General features: G+C 40.4%; 1 protein-coding gene and 2 long non-coding RNA genes across 4 annotated transcripts; 1 reads left to right on the top strand and 2 right to left on the bottom strand.

Moving 5' to 3' along the window:
* The first annotated feature begins 1814 nt into the window (after nt 1–1814).
* LOC103045525 (NACHT, LRR and PYD domains-containing protein 12) lies at nt 1815–24756 on the top strand. Its single transcript, XM_022674488.2, has 10 exons — nt 1815–1842; nt 3739–4141; nt 12855–14628; nt 15034–15207; nt 16378–16551; nt 18689–18862; nt 20102–20275; nt 20584–20757; nt 21756–21802; nt 22766–24756. Exons 2-10 carry the CDS (start codon nt 3748–3750, stop codon nt 23362–23364), a joined length of 3684 nt encoding a protein of 1227 aa, XP_022530209.2. The 5' UTR covers nt 1815–1842; nt 3739–3747; the 3' UTR covers nt 23365–24756.
* LOC125785654 (uncharacterized) lies at nt 6687–8638 on the bottom strand. Of its 2 annotated transcripts, none has more exons than XR_007427973.1 (4): nt 8556–8638; nt 8122–8217; nt 6827–7001; nt 6687–6750 (listed from the first exon to the last, which is right to left on the bottom strand). It is a non-coding gene; the product is annotated as an uncharacterized LOC125785654 (long non-coding RNA). The 2 variants fall into 2 exon arrangements; XR_007427972.1 differs by having other exon boundaries at nt 6693–6784; nt 6948–7001.
* LOC125785656 (uncharacterized) lies at nt 8952–10624 on the bottom strand. Its single transcript, XR_007427975.1, has 4 exons — nt 10549–10624; nt 9468–9509; nt 9315–9348; nt 8952–8988 (listed from the first exon to the last, which is right to left on the bottom strand). It is a non-coding gene; the product is annotated as an uncharacterized LOC125785656 (long non-coding RNA).
* Nucleotides 24757–24785: the final 29 nt, after the last annotated feature.

Raw genomic sequence — 24785 nt, forward strand, 5'->3', positions numbered from 1 at the left:
TTAGTAATTAGTTAACATGTTTCTCACTTTATAATACTGTGACATGATCTGCAGTAACTCCTAAAGAAGAACACAGTAACTCCTCAGTCATTAGTAATGGGTTACCATGTGCTGCTGTTAACTCCCGAAAAAAGAAGACAGGGACCCCTTATTAATTATCTATGAAGAACACAGGGGTGCCTAGTTCGTTATCTAACACAAATATTTATTCATTTAAACATGATTTCCTCCAGAATAAGGATGTAGGACACAGCCTACAGTAAAGCTGTATGTGAGCCATCACTTCTACTGAGCACATCTCCAGGAGGACTGAAGAAGAGCACAGGTTTAGAATAAACACCTGTAACACACTGACAGAACATTACAAAAAATGGGGGTTAAGCAGACTACTGCACATTTCAGTGTGTCTAACATTTGGAAGATATTGAGGATACTAAGGTAAGTAAGGTTAATATATGATAAGTGGTGTCACTGACTTTAATATCACCACTGATAGAATAACCTGCAGCAGCAGACAAACACACTGATAGAGGCTAGGGTCTGGCGCTGTGGAATTACCGTAATTACCCTAATAATGGGCACTAAAAGTCTGTGAGACTGCAAGGCTAAAGATGAACGTTTATAAGGTTGGTGCTGAAAATTAAAGCAGTGACCATTAAAACAAAATTGAGTACAGTCAGTCTTAGAGTCTTCTGGAGAACTTAAATAATGTCTACTATGTAATAATATTACGTTATAAAGTTTTTGTTTTCTTTCAAAAATGGGGTTTAAGCAGATTACGACACACTGTAGTATTTTACTATATGTTGCTAATATTTGGAAGATAATGATGATAATAAGGTAATTAAGGTTACTACTACTACAAATGGTGTCACTCAAATATGCCTTTAATATCACCACTGATAGAATAATTGTTTGTGTAGACTGATTTAGATCTATAGTTCCCCAGGTGGCATGTAAGGGTTTTCAGTAGTTAATGTTGATTTGAGCAGTAATTAATGAATAGTTATTATAAAGGAGACATTATTAGTAAGTAGTTCTCTGGGAGATATGTAAGTCTCAGTAATTATTGTGCAGTTAATAGTGAACTACTATAATCATTAGTTCAGTACTATCTACTGAGTAATTATTCAGTACTCTCTGGTAGTTAATAGAAAATATTTAGGTGTTAATGCAGCACTATTAATTAGTTACTGCTTAGTTACCTATTAACTACGGAACAGTATTATAAAGTGTTACCGATTTATTTATTTATCATTGTTTTACTTTTATGTGTTTTATGTTATGTTTGTTGTGTTATAGATATTTTAGCTTCACGTAAAAACATTTGTTTGATTTAGTGTTAGGGAATATCAGAGATATTAAATTGTTACAACCAGGTGTAAAACGAGCAGTCTCAAGGTTACGTCATTCTTAAAGTGGTTCGTAAATCGCTCAGATAATTCGTTTTTGGAGAACTCTCCCCTGATTATTTTTTTGGTTTTCACACCCACCAGCTTTAACAGAGATATGAAGAGATGAATGGGTAGAGGTGAGATCCCTTATCTCATTGCTGAACGTCAGAGAAACGAAAGTGAAAGTAAAAAGTGAAGGGTTCTTCAATGTGTGGGTAAAGACCAAATACAATGCGAATAAAGTAGACTAATAAACCTAGCACCCCTTCCCCAAACACACATTAACTTTACCGACCACAGCTATAAACAATAGGTCATCTAAACAAGATACGTGACACTGTAATAATCCTGCCTTAAAACTGCATTTCCCACAATTCCTTTGTTTCTGATAAGCGCGGGAGGCAGCGTTTCCTTGTTTTCTTTCTTTGAAGAGGGGAGAGCGGCATCGGTAAGAGAGACTGTAATCTCTATTAATGTCTTTATCTTACTGAAAGTTGGATTGCCTAGCAGAAATCAGATGAATAGACTGGACTGGTTAAATAACTAATCGCTGGTATATATATTTTTTTTTTATCAAAAACGTGTAATTTTTAATTTTCTTATAACATTGTAAGCCTAAACAGTGCCGCGTGCTTTTAGCCGATGAAAAACGGGTCCATGTTAACTTATCACAGAAATAAAATAAATAATGTATACATTCCTGTAATTTCTACCAAAACGCGTTGTTTTAAGAACCTCTCAAAGTATTTCGCTGAATTTATTGATTGATATTATGAACAGATCCGTCCAGCTGGGAATGACCGTTTATCGTTGCTGTAACCTGGTATCTCCATTTTGTTTGTCATAATGCGAGTCTGGCTGCTGTTACATTGTATCAGATAGGGTTGGCCACCAGTCCCATACGGAAATACGGAATCGTCCTTTATTTTGCAAATAAATGTTGCTTCCAGTATTGATCCAGTATGACACGCGAGTTGTCTTTCCCTATTTCCATTAATGTCGAATCCACATGTCTGTCATACACACACACACACACACACATACTAAATCCCTCCTCCCTCGGCTCCGCTCATCTGTTTGCTGCTGCCACTGTTAGTAGAAATGTTCTTATCTTATAACTTATCTTATATCTTATAACATCTTTCAAACATATTTACACTGAAAGTCAAGTAGGTTTGTGTATGACCGTGATTATAAACACATATAAATATCAACATTTCAATAGTTTAAAATCATATGGTCTAGTTTTAGAACACCAAACACATTAAACCTCACTGTAATATACTACTCGTGCTGAAATTGGTACATTTGCCAGTGTGGGCAGTGTGCCCAGTACTGCTGGAGAATGAAATACGGATCTCCATAAAAGTTGTTTTCAGCAGAGGGAAGCATGAAGTGCTGTAAGATTTTTTGGGAAAACAAAACTGCACTGACTTTAGACTTGATAATAAAACACAGTGGATCAACACCAGCAGATGACATGTCTCTTTATCCAAACCATCACTGATTGGTGGAAACTTCACATTAGAGCTCGAGCAGTTTGGACTGTGTGTCTCTCCACTCTTCCTCCAGACTCTGCTCCCTTGATTTACTTTAAATGAAATGTAAAATATACTGATGATCAGTGATGGTTTGGAGAGACATGTCATCTGCTGGTGTTGATCCACTGTGTTATATATTTTTCCAGCAGGACTTGGCACACTACCAAAAGTACCAATTGGCCTTTTTCTAATTGGGTTTGTGTTTTCATTGGCCGTAAGCCATAATCATCAAAAATAAAAGAAATAAACACTTAAAATAGATCATTCTGTGTTTAATACATCTATATAATATATGAGTTTCACGTTTTTAACTGAATTACTGAAATAAAGTAACGTTTCAATGATATTCTGTTTTTTTTTTAGATGCACAGGTACACTATGTTGATTAAGAGCCACACACACTGGCACACACACACATGCCTGGTCTGCCCTGTGATAGCACTCTACAGGGCACATGGCTGCTCTAGATTTATGGCCTTTGGTTTTTAAAGATTTCTCACATGAATTTTCCCTACACTGCTCCTGTAACCGACCACAGCACCAAACTTTCCAGCTTGACCATCTTGAGTTCCCATTTTTTTGGCAGAGGCACTGCTTAAAACTATGTAAAAGCAAGTATATAATTCTGAAAATTAATTTGAATTTGATTTTTGTCTCTTTTATGCAAAAACCTTTTCCTGCTTGTTTTGCTACAGTGCCTTTAGAGGAGTATTTTAGCAATAATTAACCTGATAGTGAAAGTAAGATCATATATTTCATCTTGATTACTGGAGTGCTTTAATGAAATATCTATCTTGTTTCAGATTTTCAGCATGACACCAGAAACAATTCTCTGTAACACGCTGGAGGACTTGTGTAAGAAAGAGCGGAACAAATTTAGACACATACTTAGCGATTCTGCAGCGGAGGACTACAACCATATTCCAAAATCGAGGGTGGAAGATATAGAGCCAACAGAACTAGCAAGGGCAATGGTGGAGTTCTATAAAGAACAAAATGCGCTCGATATTGCTGTTCTTGTTTTGAAGAAAATGTGGATGAATAACAGTGCAGAGAAATTAAAAGAGCAGATACGTGAGCTTAAAAATCTAAAGACCAAACCTGATCACATTGAGCCGCCTTCAAAGAGACAGAGACTGTCCGGTCTTGATAGTCCGTCTACCAAGGAAGACTCTGGGGTTAAAAAACTGACAAAGCCAAATGAAGGTAAGAAATGTTGCTTATTCATGTACATGGTTTCATTTAGAAATACACATTTCATATCTGAAAGAACATACCTCTTTATTTACAATTATTTGTTTTGTAAATTATAAAAATATATAAATATTATAATTTCCTGAGACACTGATTTTTGGGTTTTTATTGTCTGTAAACCATAATCATCAACAATTAAATAAATAAACACTTAAAATAGATCAGTCTTTGTGTAATACATCTATATAATATATTTTTATATAGTTTCACATTTCAAGTGAATTACTGAAATAAACTAACTTTTCAATGATATTCTATTTTTTAGATGCACTAGTACAGGGGTATTTAATTAGAATTCATTTTGTTCCAGTTCGAGAAAATGTCATCAGGCTAAGGTCCGGACCGTCGCCAATGTTAACTTGTGTTATAATTCAGTGTTTTATTCTGTTTACTGAAGAAGCCTATAGTAGTTCTGTCAGTGTTTAGCAAGTGATACGACGTACGGTTTTCGTACAATTGTTGTACGAAGTTTTCCCATAGAAATGAATGGGGGGCCCAGAGTTCCATCTCGCACACGAGCAGCTCTGCGCACGGAACCCCTTCTCTCCCCTGCTCCTCCAGTACTGTGAGTGTATGGAGGAGCTGCTGTATGGAGCAGCTATCAGTCAAAAGTTTGGACACCCCGGCACCCCAGCCAGGGCTTAGCAACCACCTATTAACTGCTTAGCAACCACCTTAGCAACCACCTGGAAAACGTTAGCAACTGCCTAGCAACCACTTAGCAACACCTTAGCAACCACTAGGAAAACGTTAGCAACTGCCTAGCAACCACTTAGCAACCACTTTAGAAACAATAGCAACTGCCTAGCAACCACTTAGCAACACCTTAACAACCACTAGGAAAACGTTAGCTACTGCCTAGCAACCACTTAGCAACACCTTAGCAACCACTAGGAAAACGTTAGCAACTGCCTAGCAACCACTTTAGAAATTATAGCAACTGCCTAGCAACCAGTTAGCAACACCTTAGCAACCTCCAGGAAAACGTTAGAAACTGCCTAGCAACAGCTTAGCAACCACTTTAGAAATGATAGCAACTGCCTAGCAACCACTTAGCAACACCTTAACAACCACTAGAAAAACGTTAGCAACTGCCTAGCAACCACTTAGCAACCACTTTAGAAATGAAAGCAACTGCCTAGCAACCATTTAGCAACACCTTAGCAGCCACTAGGAAAACGTTAGCAACTGCCTAGCAACCACTTAGCAACCACTTTAGAAATTAAAGCAACTGCCTAGAAACCACTTAGCAACCACCTGGAAAACGTTAGCAACTGCCTAGCAACCACTTAGCAACCACTTTAGAAACAATAGCAACTGCCTAGCAACCACTTAGCAACACCTTAACAACCACTAGGAAAACGTTAGAAACTGCCTAGCAACCACTTAGCAACACCTTAGCAACCACTAGGAAAACGTTAGCAACTGCCTAGCAACCACTTAGCAACACCTTAGCAACCACTAGGAAAACGTTAGCAACTGCCTAGCAACCACTTAGCAACCACTTTAGAAATTAAAGCAACTGCCTAGTAACCACTTAGCAACCACCTGGAAAACATTAGCAACTGCCTAGCAACCACTTAGCAACCACTTTAGAAACAATAGCAACTGCCTAGCAACCACTTAGCAACACCTTAACAACCACTAGGAAAACAGTAGCTACTGCCTAGCAACCACTTAGCAACACCTTAGCAACCACTAGGAAAACGTTAGCAACTGCCTAGCAACCACTTAGCAACCACTTTAGAAATTATAGCAACTGCCTAGCAACCAGTTAGCAACACCTTAGCAACCTCCAGGAAAACGTTAGAAACTGCCTAGCAACAGCTTAGCAACCACTTTAGAAATGATAGCAACTGCCTAGCAACCACTTAGCAACACCTTAACAACCACTAGAAAAACGTTAGCAACTGCCTAGCAACCACTTAGCAACCACTTTAGAAATGAAAGCAACTGCCTAGCAACCATTTAGCAACCACTTAGCAACCACCTGGAAAACGTTAGCAACTGCCTAGCAACCACTTAGAAACCACTTTAGAAATGATAGCAACTGCCTAGCAACCACTTAGCAACACTTTAGCAGCCACTAGGAAAACGTTAGTAACTGCCTAGCAACCACTTAGCAATCACTTTAGAAATTATAGCAACTGCCTAGCAACCAGTTAGCAACACCTTAGCAACCACCAGGAAAACGTTAGAAACTGCCTAGCAACAGCTTAGCAACCACTTTAGAAACGATAGCATCTGCCTAGCAACCACTTAGCAACACCTTAACAACCACTAGGAAAACATTAGCAACTGCCTAGCAACCACTTAGCAACCACTTTAGAAATGTTAGCAACTGCCTAGCAACCACCTAGGAACACCTTAGCATCCACCCCGCATACCATAGCAACATCTTAGCAACCACCTAGCAACACCCTAGCAACCACCTAGCAACGCCTTTGCAACCACCCCGGATACCATAGCAACACCTTAGCAACCACCTAGCAACACCCTAGCAACCACCTTGCAACCACCCCGGATACCATAGCAACACCTTAGCAACCACCTAGCAACACCTTAGCAACCACCTAGCAACACCTTAGCAACCACCTAGCAACACCTTAGCAACCACCACGGATACCATAGTAACACCTTAGCAACCGCCTAGCAACACCTTAGCAACCACCTAGCAACACCCTAGCAACCACCCCGGATACCATAGCAACACCTTAGCAACCACCTAGCAACACCTTAGCAACCACCTAGCAACCACCGCGGATACCATAGTAACACCTTAGCAACCGCCTAGCAACACTTTAGCAACCACCTAGCAACACCTTAGCAACCACTGCGGATACCATAGTAACACCTTAGCAACCACCTAGCAACACCTTAACAACCACCCCGGATACCATAGCAACACCCTAGCAACACCTTAGCAACCACCTAGCAACCACCTAGCAACACCTTAGCAACCACCACGGATACCATAGTAACACCTTAGCAACCACCTAGCAACACCTTAACAACCACCCCGGATACCATAGCAACACCTTAGCAACCACCTAGCAACCACCTAGCAACACCTTAGCAACCACCTAGCAACCAACCTAGCAACACCTTAGCAACCACCTAGCAACCACCTAGCAACCACCCCGGATACCATAGCAACACCTTAGCAACCACCTAGCAACACATTAGCAACCACCTAGCAACATCTTAGCAACTATCCCGGATACCATAGCAACACCTTAGCAACAACCTAGCAACACCTTAGCAACCACCTGGTATATGTTAGCAATTTCCTAGCAACCACTTAGCAACCACTTTAGAAATTATAGCAACTGCCTAACAACCAGTAAGCAACACCTTAGCAACCACCAGGAAAACGTTAGAAACTGCCTAGCAACAGCTTAGCAACCACCTGGAAAACGTTAGCAACTGCCTAGCAACCACTTTAGCAACACCTAGCAACACCTTAGCAACCACCTAGCAACACCTTAGCAACCACCTAGCAACACCTTAGCAACCACCACGGATACCATATTAACACCTTAGCAACCGCCTAGCAACACCTTAGCAACCACCTAGCAACACCCTAGCAACCACCTAGCAACCACCCCGTATACCATAGCAACACCTTAGCAACCACCTAGCAACACCTTAGCAACCACCTAGCAGCCACCTAGCAACACCTTAGCAACCACCACGGATACCATAGTAACACCTTAGCAACCGCCTAGCAACACTTTAGCAACCACCTAGCAACACCTTAGCAACCACCGCGGATACCATAGTAACACCTTAGCAACCACCTAGCAACACCTTAACAACCACCCCGGATACCATAGCAACACCTTAGCAACCACCTAGCAACACCTTAGCAACCACCTAGCAACCACCTTAGCAACCGCCTAGCAACACTTTAGCAACCACCTAGCAACCACCTAGCAACACCTTAGCAACCACCGCGGATACCATAGTAACACCTTAGCAACCACCTAGCAACACCTTAACAACCACCCCGGATACCATAGCAACACCTTAGCAACCACCTAGCAACCACCTAGCAACACCTTAGCAACCACCGCTGATACCATAGTAACACCTTAGCAACCACCTAGCAACACCTTAACAACCACCCCGGATACCATAGCAACACCTTAGCAACCACCTAGCAACCACCTAGCAACACCTTAGCAACCACCTAGCAACCACCTAGCAACACCTTAGCAACCACCACGGATACCATAGTAACACCTTAGCAACCACCTAGCAACACCTTAACAACCACCCCGGATACCATAGCAACACCTTAGCAACCACCTAGCAACCACCTAGCAACACCTTAGCAACCACCTAGCAACCAACCTAGCAACACCTTAGCAACCACCTAGCAACCACCCCGGATACCATAGCAACACCTTAGCAACCACCTAGCAACACATTAGCAACCACCTAGCAACATCTTAGCAACTATCCCGGATACCATAGCAACACCTTAGCAACAACCTAGCAACACCTTAGCAACCACCTGGTATATGTTAGCAATTTTCTAGCAACCACTTAGCAACCACTTTAGAAATTATAGCAACTGCCTAACAACCAGTAAGCAACACCTTAGCAACCACCAGGAAAACATTAGAAACTGCCTAGCAACAGCTTAGCAACCACTTAGCAACCACCTGGAAAACGTTAGCAACTGCCTAGCAACCACTTTAGCAACACCTAGCAACACCTTAGCAACCACCTAGCAACACCTTAGCAACCACCTAGCAACACCTTAGCAACCACCACGGATACCATAGTAACACCTTAGCAACCGCCTAGCAACACCTTAGCAACCACCTAGCAACACCCTAGCAACCACCTAGCAACCACCCCGTATACCATAGCAACACCTTAGCAACCACCTAGCAACACCTTAGCAACCACCTAGCAGCCACCTAGCAACACCTTAGCAACCACCATGGATACCATAGTAACACCTTAGCAACCGCCTAGCAACACTTTAGCAACCACCTAGCAACACCTTAGCAACCACCGCGGATACCATAGTAACACCTTAGCAACCACCTAGCAACACCTTAACAACCACCCCGGATACCATAGCAACACCTTAGCAACCACCTAGCAACACCTTAGCAACCGCCTAGCAACACTTTAGCAACCACCTAGCAACCACCTAGCAACACCTTAGCAACCACCGCAGATACCATAGTAACACCTTAGCAACCACCTAGCAACACCTTAACAACCACCCCGGATACCATAGCAACACCTTAGCAACCACCTAGCAACACCTTAGCAACCACCGCGGATACCATAGTAACACCTTAGCAACCGCCTAGCAACACTTTAGCAACCACCTAGCAACACCTTAGAAACCACTGCGGATACCATAGTAACACCTTAGCAACCACCTAGCAACACCTTAACAACCACCCCGGATACCATAGCAACACCCTAGCAACACCTTAGCAACCACCTAGCAACCACCTAGCAACCACCCCGGATACCATAGCAACACCTTAGCAACCACCTAGCAACACATTAGCAACCACCTAGCAACATCTTAGCAACCACCTGGTATATGTTAGCAATTTCCTAGCAACCACTTAGCAACTATCCCGGATACCATAGCAACACCTTAGCAACAACCTAGCAACACCTTAGCAACCACCTGGTATATGTTAGCAATTTCCTAGCAACCACTTAGCAACCACTTTAGAAATTATAGCAACTGCCTAACAACCAGTAAGCAACACCTTAGCAACCACCAGGAAAACGTTAGAAACTGCCTAGCAACAGCTTAGCAACCACTTAGCAACCACCTGGAAAACGTTAGCAACTGCCTAGCAACCACTTTAGAAACACCTTAGCAACCACTAGGAAAACATTAGCAACTGCCTAGCAACCACTTAGCAATCACTTTAGAAATTATAGCAACTGCCTAGCAACCAGTTAGCAACACCTTAGCAACCACCAGGAAAACATTAGAAACTGCCTAGCAACAGCTTAGCAACCACTTTAGAAACGATAGCATCTGCCTAGCAACCACTTAGCAACACCTTAACAACCATTAGGAAAACGTTAGCAACTTTCTAGCAACCACTTAGCAATCACTTTAGCAACCACTATGAAAACATTAGAAACTGCCTAGCAACAGCTTAGCAACCACTTTAGAAACGATAGCATCTGCCTAGCAACCACTTAGCAACACCTTAACAACCACTAGGAAAACATTAGCAACTGCCTAGCAACCACTTAGCAACCACTTTAGAAATGATAGCAACTGCCTAGCAACCACCTAGCAACACCTTAGCATCCACCCCGCATACCATAGCAACACCTTAGCAACCACCTAGCAACACCCTAGCAACCACCTAGCAACGCCTTAGCAACCACCCCGGATACCATAGCAACACCTTAGCAACCACCTAGCAACACCCTAGCAACCACCTTGCAACCACCCCGGATACCATAGCAACACCTTAGCAACCACCTAGCAACACCTTAGCAACCACCTAGCAACACCTTAGCAACCACCTAGCAACACCTTAGCAACCACCTAGCAACACCTTAGCAACCACCACGGATACCATAGTAACACCTTAGCAACCGCCTAGCAACACCTTAGCAACCACCTAGCAACCACCCCGTATACCATAGCAACACCTTAGCAACCACCTAGCAACACCTTGGCAACCACCTAGCAGCCACCTAGCAACACCTTAGCAACCACCACGGATACCATAGTAACACCTTAGCAACCACCTAGCAACACCTTAACAACCACCCCGGATACCATAGCAACACCTTAGCAACCACCTAGCAACACCCTAGCAACACCTTAGCAACCACCTAGCAACCACCCCGGATACCATAGCAACACCTTAGCAACCACATAGCAACATCTTAGCAACTATCCCGGATACCATAGCAACAACCTAGCAACACCTTAGCAACCACCTGGTATATGTTAGCAATTTCCTAGCAACCACTTAGCAACCACTTTAGAAATTATAGCAACTGCCTAACAACCAGTAAGCAACACCTTAGCAACCACCAGGAAAACGTTAGAAACTGCCTAGCAACAGCTTAGCAACCACTTAGCAACCACCTGGAAAACGTTAGCAACTGCCTAGCAACCACTTTAGAAACGATAGCAACTGCCTAGCAACCACTTAGCAACACCTTAACAACCACTAGGAAAACGTTAGCAACTGCCTCGCAACCACTTAGCAACCACTTTAGAAATGAAAGCAACTGCCTAGCAACCAGTTAGCAACAGCTTAGCAACCACCAGTAAAACATTAGCAACTGCCTAGCAACAGCTTAGCAACCACTTCAGAAATGATAGCAACCGCCTAGCAACACATTAGCAATCTAAAGTTTAACCAAAAGTTTTACGATTTCAGCATTTAAACAAACGCTTTTAGATTTCAGCGTTTAACCAAACGTTTTTGTATTTTCAGCGTTTAACCAAATGTTTTTAGATTTCAGCGTTTTTAGCATTTAGCCAAAGGTTAACAGCATATCAGTGACCCTTCACACTCTTCAGACAGAAACAGCTTAGCAACCATTTTAACTTTTTAACGTTATTAGGGTTCTTTTCCAAGCCAACTTAAAGTTCGTTCACAAACTTTGCCTTTTCTAGTTCTATTTGGTTTTATTTATATTATATTTATGCCTGCCTGTCATAATAATAACTACATGAATGATAAATCGTACAATATATGGAGAAATGTTTGCTTAACTTGGACAAAATATCAGATAAAAAAAAAACAGCAGTTTTATTTTGTTTAATATTATTACTGTATCAGACTTTATTATGTTGTGGGTAAAACTGATGGGGGGAGTTGCCAATGCTTTTTGTCCCCTGGGGTTTGCCGTAGTTTTGAGGTAGGGTTGTTTTGGGAGTAGAGAGCGCGCCTGCGAGTGAGGGAGTTTTTTTTTTTCTTGCTGAGGAGTTCTGATCAGGTGGAGTAAAGTGGAATATTTTGCACTCTTATCTCGGTTGTTTCTCTTTAATTCCTCCAGGTAACACCGCTCGGTTACATTACTGTTAGTATGTTTTATAAAGGTAGTATCTAAATTTGTTTTTCTGGTGCGCACCATCTGCATTAGCTTTTCTCGCTTTATTCTCGCACTTCTCACCGCCTGCTTCTCCTGTGTGGCTCCACGCGCTCGCATCTGCACAGATCTGATTGGCAGAGGAGAACGTTTGGTGATCTTACAGCACACATGATTGGTCTGTGAGTTTACTGAGCTGTAAAGCTCGTAAACCATAAAGACAATAAACGTTCCGCCGCTTTAAATAAACACAGTCAGAATTAAATCCGTCTCAGTAGTTTATCGGTTTGGGTCCAGATTGGACAACGTCTGGGTTCGGATCCGGACCGCGGACTGCGGCCCGCCTATTAGCGACCCCTGCACTAGTATATTAGATAGTACAATAGTACTACATGTAGTTCGGTAGCAATATATTCTTGATATAAACATATATTTTTTGTGAGTTTTTTCATATCGCCATTGAATATTGTTATTGCAAGAATAATATCGTCTCAAATATGCTGATATTATTTTAGGGTCCTATCGCTGACCTTTAATTCACATTAACATAAATTAGATTTATTTTGTGTGATATGTATCCCTCACTTTTTATTTCTGCACACAGGAAAAGACCCTCAGAGTGCTGCAGCGAACCATAAAAAGTGGCTTAAGGAAAAAAGTGAATTTATAGTTGAAGAGACGGCCACAGAAAGGAAAAATATTCCACTCAATGACATCTACACCAACCTCACCATGACAAAAGGAAAGTGGAAAGAGTTAAATAACGAACACGAGGTTTTGAACCCTCAAAGTTCGAAACATTCTGAGGAAACCACAGTCAACTGCTACAACATTTTTGGTGGGAATGAAGGAGAAATCAGGACGGTCCTGACGAAGGGTGACTCTGGCAGTGGGAAAACTGTCTCAGTGCAGAAATTCATTCTTGACTGGGCAGAGGATAAAACCACCACAGACATAAAGTTTATTTTCATTCTTCCGTTCCGTAAGCTGAACCTGTTACACGAGGAACAGTGGAGCCTCCACGAACTTTTGGTTCAATTACATCCAGAACTCAGGGACTGGAACTCAGACTTGTATGTAGACCAGAAAATTCTGTTCATATTTGATGGACTTGAGGAAAGTAGAATTTCTTTGAATTTCAGACGAGCTGCCGCTGTCAATACTGTTGACACAAAATCTTCCGTGGGTTCATTAATTATAAACCTCATCAAAAAGGAACTACTTCCTTCTGCTCTTATCTGGATAACTTCACGACCAGCAGCAGCCAATTTGGTGCCCTTCGAGCACATTGACCTTGTGCTGGAGATTCAGGGTTTCAGTGACTCCCAGAAGGAGGAATATTTCAAGAAAAGGTTCCAAAATGAGAATCAGGCCAACGAAATCATCTCGCACATTAAAGCAGCAAGAAGTCTTCACATAATGTGCCAATTACCAGTCTTTTGTTGGATTTTGGCTACAGTGTTTCAGGACTGGCTGACCAAAAATTCCAAGGAAGAAATTCCTACAACTCTTACAGAAATGTACTCTCACTTTCTTTTCATTCAAACAAAAACCAAGAACCGAAAGTTTGACGAGAAAACTGCAGAGTATGATAGGAAACTGCTGGAGAACAACAGGGAAGTGATTCTGAAACTTGCTGAGCTGGCTTTCAAACATCTGCTAAAGAAGAGTGTTATGTTCTATGAAGAAGACCTAGAAGAGTCTGGCATCGATGTCAAAGAAGCTTCCTTGTACTCTGGGTTCTGCACTGAAATATTTAGGGCAGAATCCATTTTTTGCACAGAAAAGGTCTATTGCTTTGTGCATCTCAGCTTCCAAGAGTTTTTCGCTGCCCTCTATGTGTTCTACTGCTACCTGAACAAGAACATGGAGGAACTCAAGACCTTTCTCCCAAAATCCAAGTCCCCAGCTGCAGAAATTCCCTTGGATGTCTTAATGAAGCACGTAGTTGCCGAAGCCTTGAAAAGTAAGAATGGACACCTTGATCTGTTTCTTCGTTTCCTTCATGGTCTAACTCTGGAGTCCAGTCAAATACTCCTGAAAGGTATACTGACGCAAACCTATAGCAGTCCTGAGAGCATTCAGAAAATTAAACAAAACCTCAAACGGGGAAAGAAAAACATCAACCCTGCAAGGTGGCTCAATCTGACAAACTGCCTGGTCGAAATGAAAGATAGCACTCTTCAGCAGGAAATCCAGACCTTCCTCAATTCCAATAAAAATTCCAAGAAGCTTTCTCTTGCCCATTGTTCAGCAATGGCCAACATGTTCCAAGCCTCAGAGGAGGGGATGGAGGAGCTGGACCTGAAGAAATACAACACAACAGAAGAAGGCAGAAGGAGACTGGTCCCAGCTGTGAGAAACTGCAAAAAGGCAATGTGAGTTTCATTTAAGATTATTTCTCAAAGGAACTTTAGGGAAAAAGACTGCTTTTCCACTGCAAGACATAATGGTTAAGAGGTCCATGCCATACTGTTCCTTGACAGAGCAGACCCATTAGCCCTGTTACAGTTTCTTTATCCATTTGCTGCCTTGCTCAATCAGAAACACCAATTGGTGACAATCCAACATCCTGACCTCATTGTTGCTCTTTTTGCTGTATGCAATCAAATCTTCACAGTATTTTTCCAAAATCTAGCAGAAAATGCTCTTTTTAAAATAGAGACAATTACTCCAGATTTTGTCCAGATCTAAAAGTAGTCATGTATTTAATGGGACTGCTCATGAAACAGAATGACCCTATAAACTAATGAAACTCTCTTATTTGGCTTTTCTTTTTATAGCCTGTCTGACTGCAATCTTACCCTGCAGTCATGTGAAAATGTTGCCTCGGCTTTGCACTTGGCAAACTCGCTTCTGAGAGAGCTTGACCTCAGCTACAATGATCTGCAGGATGAGGGGATGCAGCTGCTCTGCAGTGGACTCACAGTTTCACAATGTAAACTGAAGAAACTATGGTAAGTTTATGGACCCCATCTTCCATGCGCTATGCAGGTTGCAAAGCTCATTGCTATCTTACACCCCACCAACAGCCTGTTATTTTTTATTCTTCCACCGGCATTGTTTAAATAGTGAGAGAGTTTATAAATATGTATCTACTCCGATGGGTGTGGTGGTCTGGAAATGAGGCGTGTTCAGGTAATTTTCTGCTGTATTGCTATATTGGCAGCCGAAAACAAGTGTGCACCACTGACTGGTTAAAACCCTGACAACAGTCAACCATTACTTCATTGCTATCTTTTGTGTAACGTCCCGGCTTGTTACACATACATGGACACACAGCAGTGTACAAACCCAACTTTTCCATCAACAATAAACAAAATACTTAATAAAATAACATTGCTGTTCCCGTAAATGAGCTCCTGGTGCACCTTTACAGCGTGAACGAGCAGTTCAGTTTCCTCTGCTGAGAAGCGTTGGACACATCCAGGTAGCTGCACTGGTAAAATAGCAATTTGCTAAAGTCCTGACTTTTAAAGGGAATGACGAGCAAGTGACATGCTGATTGGTTTATTTCACATTAAGCCCAAAGTACACAATACACATACATTTTTTCGGTCCTTGCGATAGCTAAGACATACTGCTCTTACCCACCGCCACCTCCTGGCTGGTGAACAAACTCCAGCCTGCCAATTCTGTGATACTCCTCAAACAATTAGACACATCTTAGTATACTGCCCTGCCCTTTTAACCACCAGAAATAACTTTTATAGGGTTGCAAATATGAAAGAACTGTTTGAAAAGATTCCACCAGCTTAAATATTTAATTTTCTGGAAGTCCTTCATATGAAGACACTAATTTAAGTCTGAGATGCTCATGTAATGATCATTGTCGATGACATAAAATAGCCAACATGTTGCAGATATGGCACAAAACCCTAACAAACAAATGATAGCAAAGACCCGCTCACCTAAATATCGCTAACATAGTGCCCTAAATATAACTTGTTGTAGAGTGGTCTTGTGCTAAGATGTGGTCCTACAGCACCACAGCTTAAAATTTAAACTGTCTGGAGCAAGTTTGTTGGTGTGATTTGTAATCCATTATAGTTTTATTTAGTGTGCATTATAGTTATATAATTTATATAACATTAAAAATGGAACCATTTTTTGTCTTCCTCCAACAGTCTGTCCAGCTGTAAGCTCACTGCATCATCCTGTACAGTTCTTGCTTCTGTTCTGTGCTCACGAAACTCATCTTTGACTAAGCTGGACCTGAGCTACAATGAACTGCATGGTGAAGGGATGAAGCAGCTCTCTGCAGGTCTAAAGAGTCCACACTGTACACTGGAGATCCTGAGGTCAGTCTCTGAATAACACTGTGACTCCTTCAGAGAATTTCTAACTTTTAGTCATTAAAGTAGTTTCCTTGTGTTGAGTTTAACAGCAGAGTGTTGCTGCTAGCGATGTGTTAGGAAAGAGCTGACGACTTCTTTTCATTTTTGCTGATTTATTTTTCTCAGAAAAATATAGCATGACCGTCTGCCAGTTGGGCTGTATGTAGACTGAACAGGTTATGTGAAAATCCCTCTTGCATAAAAGTGTCCGACTACGGGAAGTCCATTGTGCCAAAAATACAACATGAGCGTTTAAACATTACTCATATGTTTTGTGTTCTTGCGCCCTCTACTGTCGCTAAGAAAACATAACTGTATTTACAAGTCATGTAACCTGAGGACACATTTCTTCATACATTTTAACACCTTGTAAATCTGAAAGAAATACATCCAGACATTGGCGTAGGAACCGGGGGGGATGGGTGGGACATGTCCCACCCAATATTAGAAACAGGTGGATTTGTCCCCCCCCAAAAATGAAATAGTTTCGCTCAGCTCAGTCGTACTGTTAATGAAGAGACCGACAGCTAAGCGCTGGGAAACCAATCACGGTGCCGGTTCAGGGAGAAAGTCCCGCCTTTCAGGAGAAACAGCCAATCAGCTCGCTGGTCTTGCGAGAAGAGTTAGCGTGCTGGTGGAGGAGAAGCCCCTCCCCCTCGCTGTGAGATTTAGAAGCGGTGTCCAGCATCAGCTGGTGTTGAAGTAAATCTGGATATACGGCGATTTTTCTAAGAGGTAACGGAGTTTACCATGTGGCCTGTGTTGAGATTATTTCTGATAGCTGGTTAAAAAGACTCCTCTCCAAATCAAAACACACAGATTAAACCCACCGTGTGATTAATAAACTGCAGCTGTGTTAGTCAGTTAGCTTAACTTTGGAATTAGCTAGACAGGGAGTCAAGGCTTAAAAAAAAACATATATGTTATGTTCAGCTTGCCCTGATATGCCTGATCAGCTAATCACTATTTCATTTTCAAATTGTGTTTATTAATTTAGGATTGCAGGACTTACTGTAAGCTATAGTAAACGAAAAAAATAGTTAGCTAGAAGCCAGATGTAGTGGATAGTCAGAATTTAGTACAATACTTTATGTTGGTAGTTTAAAGCAGTTTATTAACCCTGATCTCTGCCCTAAAATTGTGTTTTCTACCAGATCCAACTGATTAGCTAATAAACAGTCCTTTACTGAGTTTACCTGTTTAAATCCTTTTCATTATGTATGTCAGCAGTGTATTAGACACATCATACCTCCACTTACTTTATTAAGTGACTTTAAAGCAGAGTAGGCAGTGGGGATATGCAGTAGAATGTGTAGGAACAGGGTTGAGAAACACTGCTCTAACCTGACTTCTGTTTATTTGTAGTTCACAGTAAGACTAAATCCTGAGTAAATAGAGGGATTCCAGGTGAATCCAAATGTTTTTTTCTTTAGTCTAATATTTATATTAACTTCTGTCAAAAATCTCTATGAAACGTAAAGTTACATTCTTTTTTCAAAAAAGGACACCATCATAAGAAGTGCTTTCAGTAGAAACAACTAAAAGCGCAGATGATAACTGATCAGTTTTTGTCATATATGTATATAATTCAGACATTTCACGCATATTTGTTTAAATGTAATGTGGAGTAACATGGTGGTTGTAAAGTCACCTTTACTTGGATGTAACTAATAATAAACAGAGTACAGAAAAAAGGGATTATTTGTGATTAAAAGTAATTCCTTAAATGTTGTTCTAAGAAACTATGTGGGCTTTGGTGCATTAGCAAAAGTGTCCCCCCCAATATCAAACCCGCTCCTACGCCCTTGCATCCAGATATCTGCTGTAGTTTTACAATGACATCTTTACTGAACCACAGAAGTGACCATAACATATTTTTATGAGATCCTGAATCTCCTGGAGACCCAAGCACATCAACTTCATGATAGAAATGGTGTAACGATCAGTAAATGCAATTTGTAATCCAGGCAAATCTGATGGTTTTAGTGGAGTTACAGTCCTGCACAAACGTTTAAAATCCAACCTTAGATCAAGTTTCCATTTTAAAGGTACAACATTTCATCATTAAGCATTTCTATGAATGTGCTCTTTACATTTACAGACTCTTCGATTGTAAACTCACTGGGGAATCCTGTAAAGACATCGCCACTGCTCTAAACACAACAGGATCCGTCCTGAAGGAGCTGGACCTGAGCTGCAATGAGCTGCAGAATTCAGGAATAAAGCAGATCTTTGCTGGACTGAAACGTTCACGTGGAAACCTGAATGTACTGAGGTACGTTTTGTAATGAGCTGCTGAAATACAGTAAAGTACTGTGCCAAAGTTACAAATTTAAATCTGGAACTGAACTTCAGACTAGTCAGATATTTGTGTACAGTACAGGCCAAAAGTTTGGACACACCTTCTCTTTTTCAATGTGTTTTCTTTATTTTCATGACTATTTACATTGTAGATTCTCACTGAAGCATCAAAACTATGAATGAACACATGTGGAGTTTTATGTACTTAACAAAAAAAGGTGAAATAACTAAAAACATGTTTTATATTCTAGTTTCTTCAAAATAGCCCCCCTTTGCTCTGATTACTGCTTTGCACACTCTTGGCATCATTCTCTCAATGAGCTTCAAGAGGTGGCCACCTGAAATGAAAAATTTTCCAACAGTCTTGAAGGAAGGAGTTCCCAGAGGTGTTTATTAGCACTTGTTGCCCCTTTGCCTTCTTCACTCTGTGCTCCAGCTCACCCCAACCCATCTGGATTGGGTTCAGATCCGGTGACTGTGGAGGTTCAAGTACATAAAACTCCACATGTGTTCATTCATAGTTTTGATGCTTCAGTGAGAATCTACAATGTAAATAGTCATGAAAATAAAGAAAATGCATTGAATAAGAAGATGTGTCCAAACTTTTAGCACTGCTCGTACTTACCTGTGGGGTCCCAAATGAGTACTAACAGCAAAGTCCTGAGTTTTACTTACCTGGATTAGTCCATCCTCTGTAGAAGGGGAGGGGTAAATAAATAAAAACATGATAAAAGAAAATATATATATGTACATTATACGTAAACACTGTGAATGTGAATGAGTGCTGGCTATTGTACGTTTTGAGTATTTATTGTAACTCATGTTTTTTGCAGTACTTACTTGTTTTATAATGTATAATAATTTATAATATACTCTTTAATAACTGTTGTAATTAAGTTTGGTATGCTCTAGTGAATAGGGTGTACCTGCTGTGCTACACCTGGTTTTAGAGATGTATGAGTATGTACTGTATGTGTGTGATTGTTAAATTAGACTTTCGTGACTTAAAATAAAGAATGCACCTGCAATGTCTAGGTCTGGTGTAAATGTAGCTATTTTTAACATTTCAAGACCAATAACATAGTTTATGAATACAGAAGTTTATGTAAAATGTCTTTTAACGAAGGGATCATATTGAACAAAACATGATCTAAGAGACTGCTATTATGTGGAGCCTGAATATCGTCTCTTTTTATTCTTTATCTTACTACAGACTCTGTGAATGTGAACTCACTGGGCCGTCCTGTGAAGATATTGCTTCAGTTTGGCAGAAAGCAAACTCGTCCTTAAGAGAGCTAGACCTGAGCAACAATGACCTGCAGGATTCAGGAGCGGCTCTTCTCTCTAAAGGGTTGGAGAGTTCAAAGTGTGGTCTGGAGATTCTGAGGCAAGTATCTGTCCAAAATCACACATGCATGGTTCATTTTTTTATGTCCCTATAAATAAAATGTAATTATAATTCTAAATTAATTTATTGATATATTCATGTATAGTTCATATATATATGTAGTATACATAATATACATATATTAGTTTCAGTTCTCTTCTCTCTGTCTAGGTTCTCTATACTATATTATGTATATTATACTATATTATGTATATTATGTATACTATATATTATGTATACATAATATACTATATATGTAGTATATATAATATACATATATTAGTTTCAGTTCTCTTCTCTCTGTCTAGGTTGTCTGGCTGTTCTATCACAAAGCTAGGCTGTTCTTCACTTGCATCTGCTTTGCATTCAAACCCCACCCACCTGAAAGAGCTGGACTTGAGCTACAACAACCCTGGAGATTTGGAAATTAAGCGGCTTGAACATATGAGGAAAGATCCAGGCTATAAACTGGGCACCCTTAAGTAAGTAGAAAAATATTTTAAAATAATGTATAATAATAATAACAATATTTTATTTTGTATATTTTGTATATTTATATTTTGTATTATTTTTGTACCATTATTCTTGTATGCGAAGAAGACTTTATATTTAACCATCATTTTTGGCTATTTTTGGCTGTATATAAGCATAGGCCACACAACGTCTCTCAAAGCCATCTCTGCTGGCTTGTTGCAATATGATGGCTTTTCCTATATGTTTTAAGGACAAAACATTGGTTTACTAATTAAAGACATTTATGGCTGTGCATTTATTCATATTTTCATTATTATTCAATAAATTAATCGGTAATTTCTGCTGAACTGATTAACAAAGGGAGCACATTGCTGTGAATTTGAAAGCATTTAGAGTATTTTTGTTTTATTTGTTTTCCTTTTTATTAAAGAGATTTAATCAGTGTTTATATTACAACAGCAGTTTTTAAATATCCTTAATTATAATGGTAGTTATTAATCATGTGGCATAAATTAGTCTTAAAATGACAATAATATTGTTTATCGCAATCATTTCTAGACTATTATATTATCCAGGTCTAATCAGTGCTAAAGACATTGTATAAACTGAATTATACTAAATAAACATAATAACTGTGGCATCCATACATTTACTGTACAACTACAGGAGCTTTTAAGTCATCCCATTCTAAATCCATGGACATTATTGTGGAGTCGGTCCCCCTTTGTAACTCTAACAGAAGGCATGGAGCTCTACAGTTACTGATCAACAAAGTGTCGGACACTTTTCTGCATTATGCTTCTCAGATCAGCAAACTCTTTATGCCTGCTCTGGATCTCTTTACTCCTGTGGAAATTGGGCTAAAACAAACACCTGAATTCAGTGATTAAGAGATGTGTCCCAATACTTTTGTACATATTGTGCATTTTGTTCCCAGTTTTTGCTGTTTGCCAGTCTGTTAAACGTGTGTGTGAGTTATGTGTATTGTTTTTGTCTGACTCTTTAGGCTGGACAACTGTGGAGAACAAAGAGTTGCACCAGGACTGAAAAAATGTAGGTCCAAATGCACATGCATACGATCAGAACACACACACTTTCAGAATTTATAAGAGAAAACTTCCTTCTTAAAGGCAGAAAAAAACAGCCATAACTTTAAAACCACCTGCCTTATATTGTAAAGTTTCCTGATAAAGCCAGAACCGCTCTGTCTTTGTTACGAGGTTGGCGAATTTGACCTGAGGATTCCCAGATCGTGCTCTATCAGCAGCCAGAGTCTGAGAGTACACACATGGCCATGCACTTTCTGAGTGGGTAGATGGTGCTCACCCTCTACATCACTCCTAGTGTGTATTGCTGGTCAGCACAGGCATCTGTTGGCTGGTGTATCAAAGCTAGGGATCTGGTGCTTTCCTCCGAGTGCTCTGTGGCACTACATCAATTGGTGGCAGTTGGACAAGAGGTGGAGTCTGACTTCACATGTATCAGAGGAGTCCTAGTTGTCATGACTGAACAGAGCTCAGACATGCACAAATGCAGTATTAAAGTTTTATTAAATAGATCAGAGTACAAAAGGGTGGCCTGTACGAGCAGGTTCAGTAAAGATTAAACAGCAGCAAGATAGAAAACACATTCCATAAACGGTAAACAGTCCAGGGGTCGTACACAGCAGGGCGGTAACATGGCAAAGTCAGATATAGGCACCAGGAGTGAAACTGGTATTTGGGCATTTCTAGCAACAGGGGAGTTCGTATGAACAGAGATAGGATAATTAGCCTTCCAAATTGGGTAGAAAATGGGAAAAAAATGAAAACAACAATTGACTGTTTACTTGCTGCCTAGTGTATAGATCCCACTTCTTGACTGGTACCATTGTAGCCACATAATGAATGTTTTTTGCTTCACGTCAGTGGTTTTAATGTTATGTTATACTTTGTTACTTTGTTGAGAAAAAATTGTGAATATTGCATTTTCTTAATGCATATTTTTATCATTAATATTTTATGTTCCTGCATTTAGATGCTTGTAAGCTGACAATGGACCAGAAGACAGCAAACGTACATCTTGCGTTGTCTGATGGGAACAAGAAAATTACGCTAGTTGAAGAAAGTCAGACATATCCTGAAGATAAACTGAGGTTCAAGCATAAAAGACAAGTGTTGTGCGAGGAGACTCTGTCTGGGCGTTGCTACTGGGAGGTGGAATGGATTCGGGGGGCTGTTATCGGCGTGACCTACAAAGGAATCAGTAGGAAGGGATCCAGAAACGACTGCCTGTTTGGACACTCAAAAAAATCCTGGAGTATTAGCTGCTCTGAAGATGGCTGCTTGGCGTGGCACAATAACAAGAACACAAACGTAACAAATACCACATCCAAGAAAGTTGGAGTGTTCCTGGACTGTCCAGCCGGTACTTTGTCCTTCTACACTATCTCCTCTGAAGAGCATAAACCAACCCGCATTCACACTTTCTGCTCAACTTTCACTGAAGACCTGTATGCAGGGTTTGGACTAGAGAAAGCTGGCTCCTCTGTCTCGCTCTCTAACACTCGGGAGGAAAATTTGGGGGCAATGGGACAAATTCTGCCCAGGATAAAGATAAATATCAAAATTCCTTAAATGACAAATAACAAATTTGATTAACCTCCCAGTCCTACAAGCTGTATGTGTGCTTTTGCACATCTGTTTTAGCAATGGGTGCAACATAATGTAGCTGATTGCATTTATTGAAAAGGGCATCCATAAACCTTTAGACATATAGTGTAGATCAGGGGTGTCCAAACGTTTTTTTTGTTGGGGTCAGAAGGAGAAATATATTTGAAGTCACGGGCCACAGACTCTGTACTAAAACAAATAATGAAATATACCACTTTAAATAATACATTTTTCCTGATTATTTCATTTACACACCATTTTACTTGACTTACGATCTTTATCTTTGACAGTGTTGTGTAAACTAAGATTTTTCAAATTGATGTTTCATTTCATGATGTCTCTAAATATTAAACTCCTTAATTACAGCAACTTTTAGACTCTTTGCCCCATTTTTCTGCACTAGAAATGCGCACTCTCTCCGCTTTTAGACTCTTTGGCCCATTTTTCTGCGCTAGAAATGCGCACTCTCTCCACTTTTAGACTCATTTACCCCTTTTTTCTGCGCTAGAAATGCGCACTCTCTCTGCTTTTAGACTCATTTACCCCGTTTTTCTGCGCTAGAAATGCGCACCCTCTCCGCTTTTAGACTCTTTGGTCCGTTTCTGACACCTAGCATTCAAGCTTTGAATCTCACATTATAAAAACCTGCTTAACAGCGGGCCAACTTTCATTCTATTTCTAAAATACCTCGCGGGCCGCTCCAAAAAAGGAAACTGGCCGCAAATGGCCCGCGGGCCAAAGTTTGGACACCCCTGCTGTAGATGTATCACAGGTAATGCCAAAGAGAAATCAGGGTATAGGTTACTGGGTCAGTAATAGTCATTATAATTTGAATTAGCATGTGAAAAAATGGCATTACATGTTTGAAATCGAGTTGAGCTTGTCGTTTGTTTTTGGTTTGTACCATGTGCACTAAAATGCCAAATGTCATGGTACAAGAACTAGTACTGTGTACCATGACTTTTGACACATATCATGGGACACAGTATTTCTGAATTTGCAAACACATTAAATATGACTACCCCCAATGTAATTATATCTTCTATTCATCTGCACCGACTATCAGGCCTTGATTGAACTTGCTTGAACTGTAATAATTCACGTGGCCTTGTCATTGCTTGGTGTTCAACTTCACTCACAAGATAACACCTCAAAACGTATACAGATGTAGACATTCCCAAGATGTCCCCTGAAGTAATACTTTTTGGTCAATTTGCACCCTGCTGTCCCATGACTTTTAGCAAGTTAGTTTGGTATTGTTGGCATTATTATTATTTGACTATTTGATTGTATCTGTTCTCATAGCTGATTTTGTCACCTTAAAATTCCAATAAATGATCTACTTGAAGCTTTAAATCAGCAGCACCTGAGATTTTTGTTAACAG

The sequence above is a fragment of the Astyanax mexicanus genome, chromosome 21 (assembly GCF_023375975.1).
Source record: "Astyanax mexicanus isolate ESR-SI-001 chromosome 21, AstMex3_surface, whole genome shotgun sequence".
Lineage (NCBI taxonomy): Eukaryota > Metazoa > Chordata > Actinopteri > Characiformes > Acestrorhamphidae > Astyanax > Astyanax mexicanus.

Excerpts from the sequence above, each read along its gene's own strand:
- LOC103045525 (XM_022674488.2), top strand. The coding sequence starts at position 3,748 with ATGACACCAGAAACAATTCTCTGTAACACGCTGGAGGACTTGTGTAAG. Across the intron at positions 16,552-18,688 it reads TGTACACTGGAGATCCTGAG|ACTCTTCGATTGTAAACTCA; the intron begins GTCAGTCTCTGA and ends TTACATTTACAG. Across the intron at positions 18,863-20,101 it reads GGAAACCTGAATGTACTGAG|ACTCTGTGAATGTGAACTCA; the intron begins GTACGTTTTGTA and ends ATCTTACTACAG.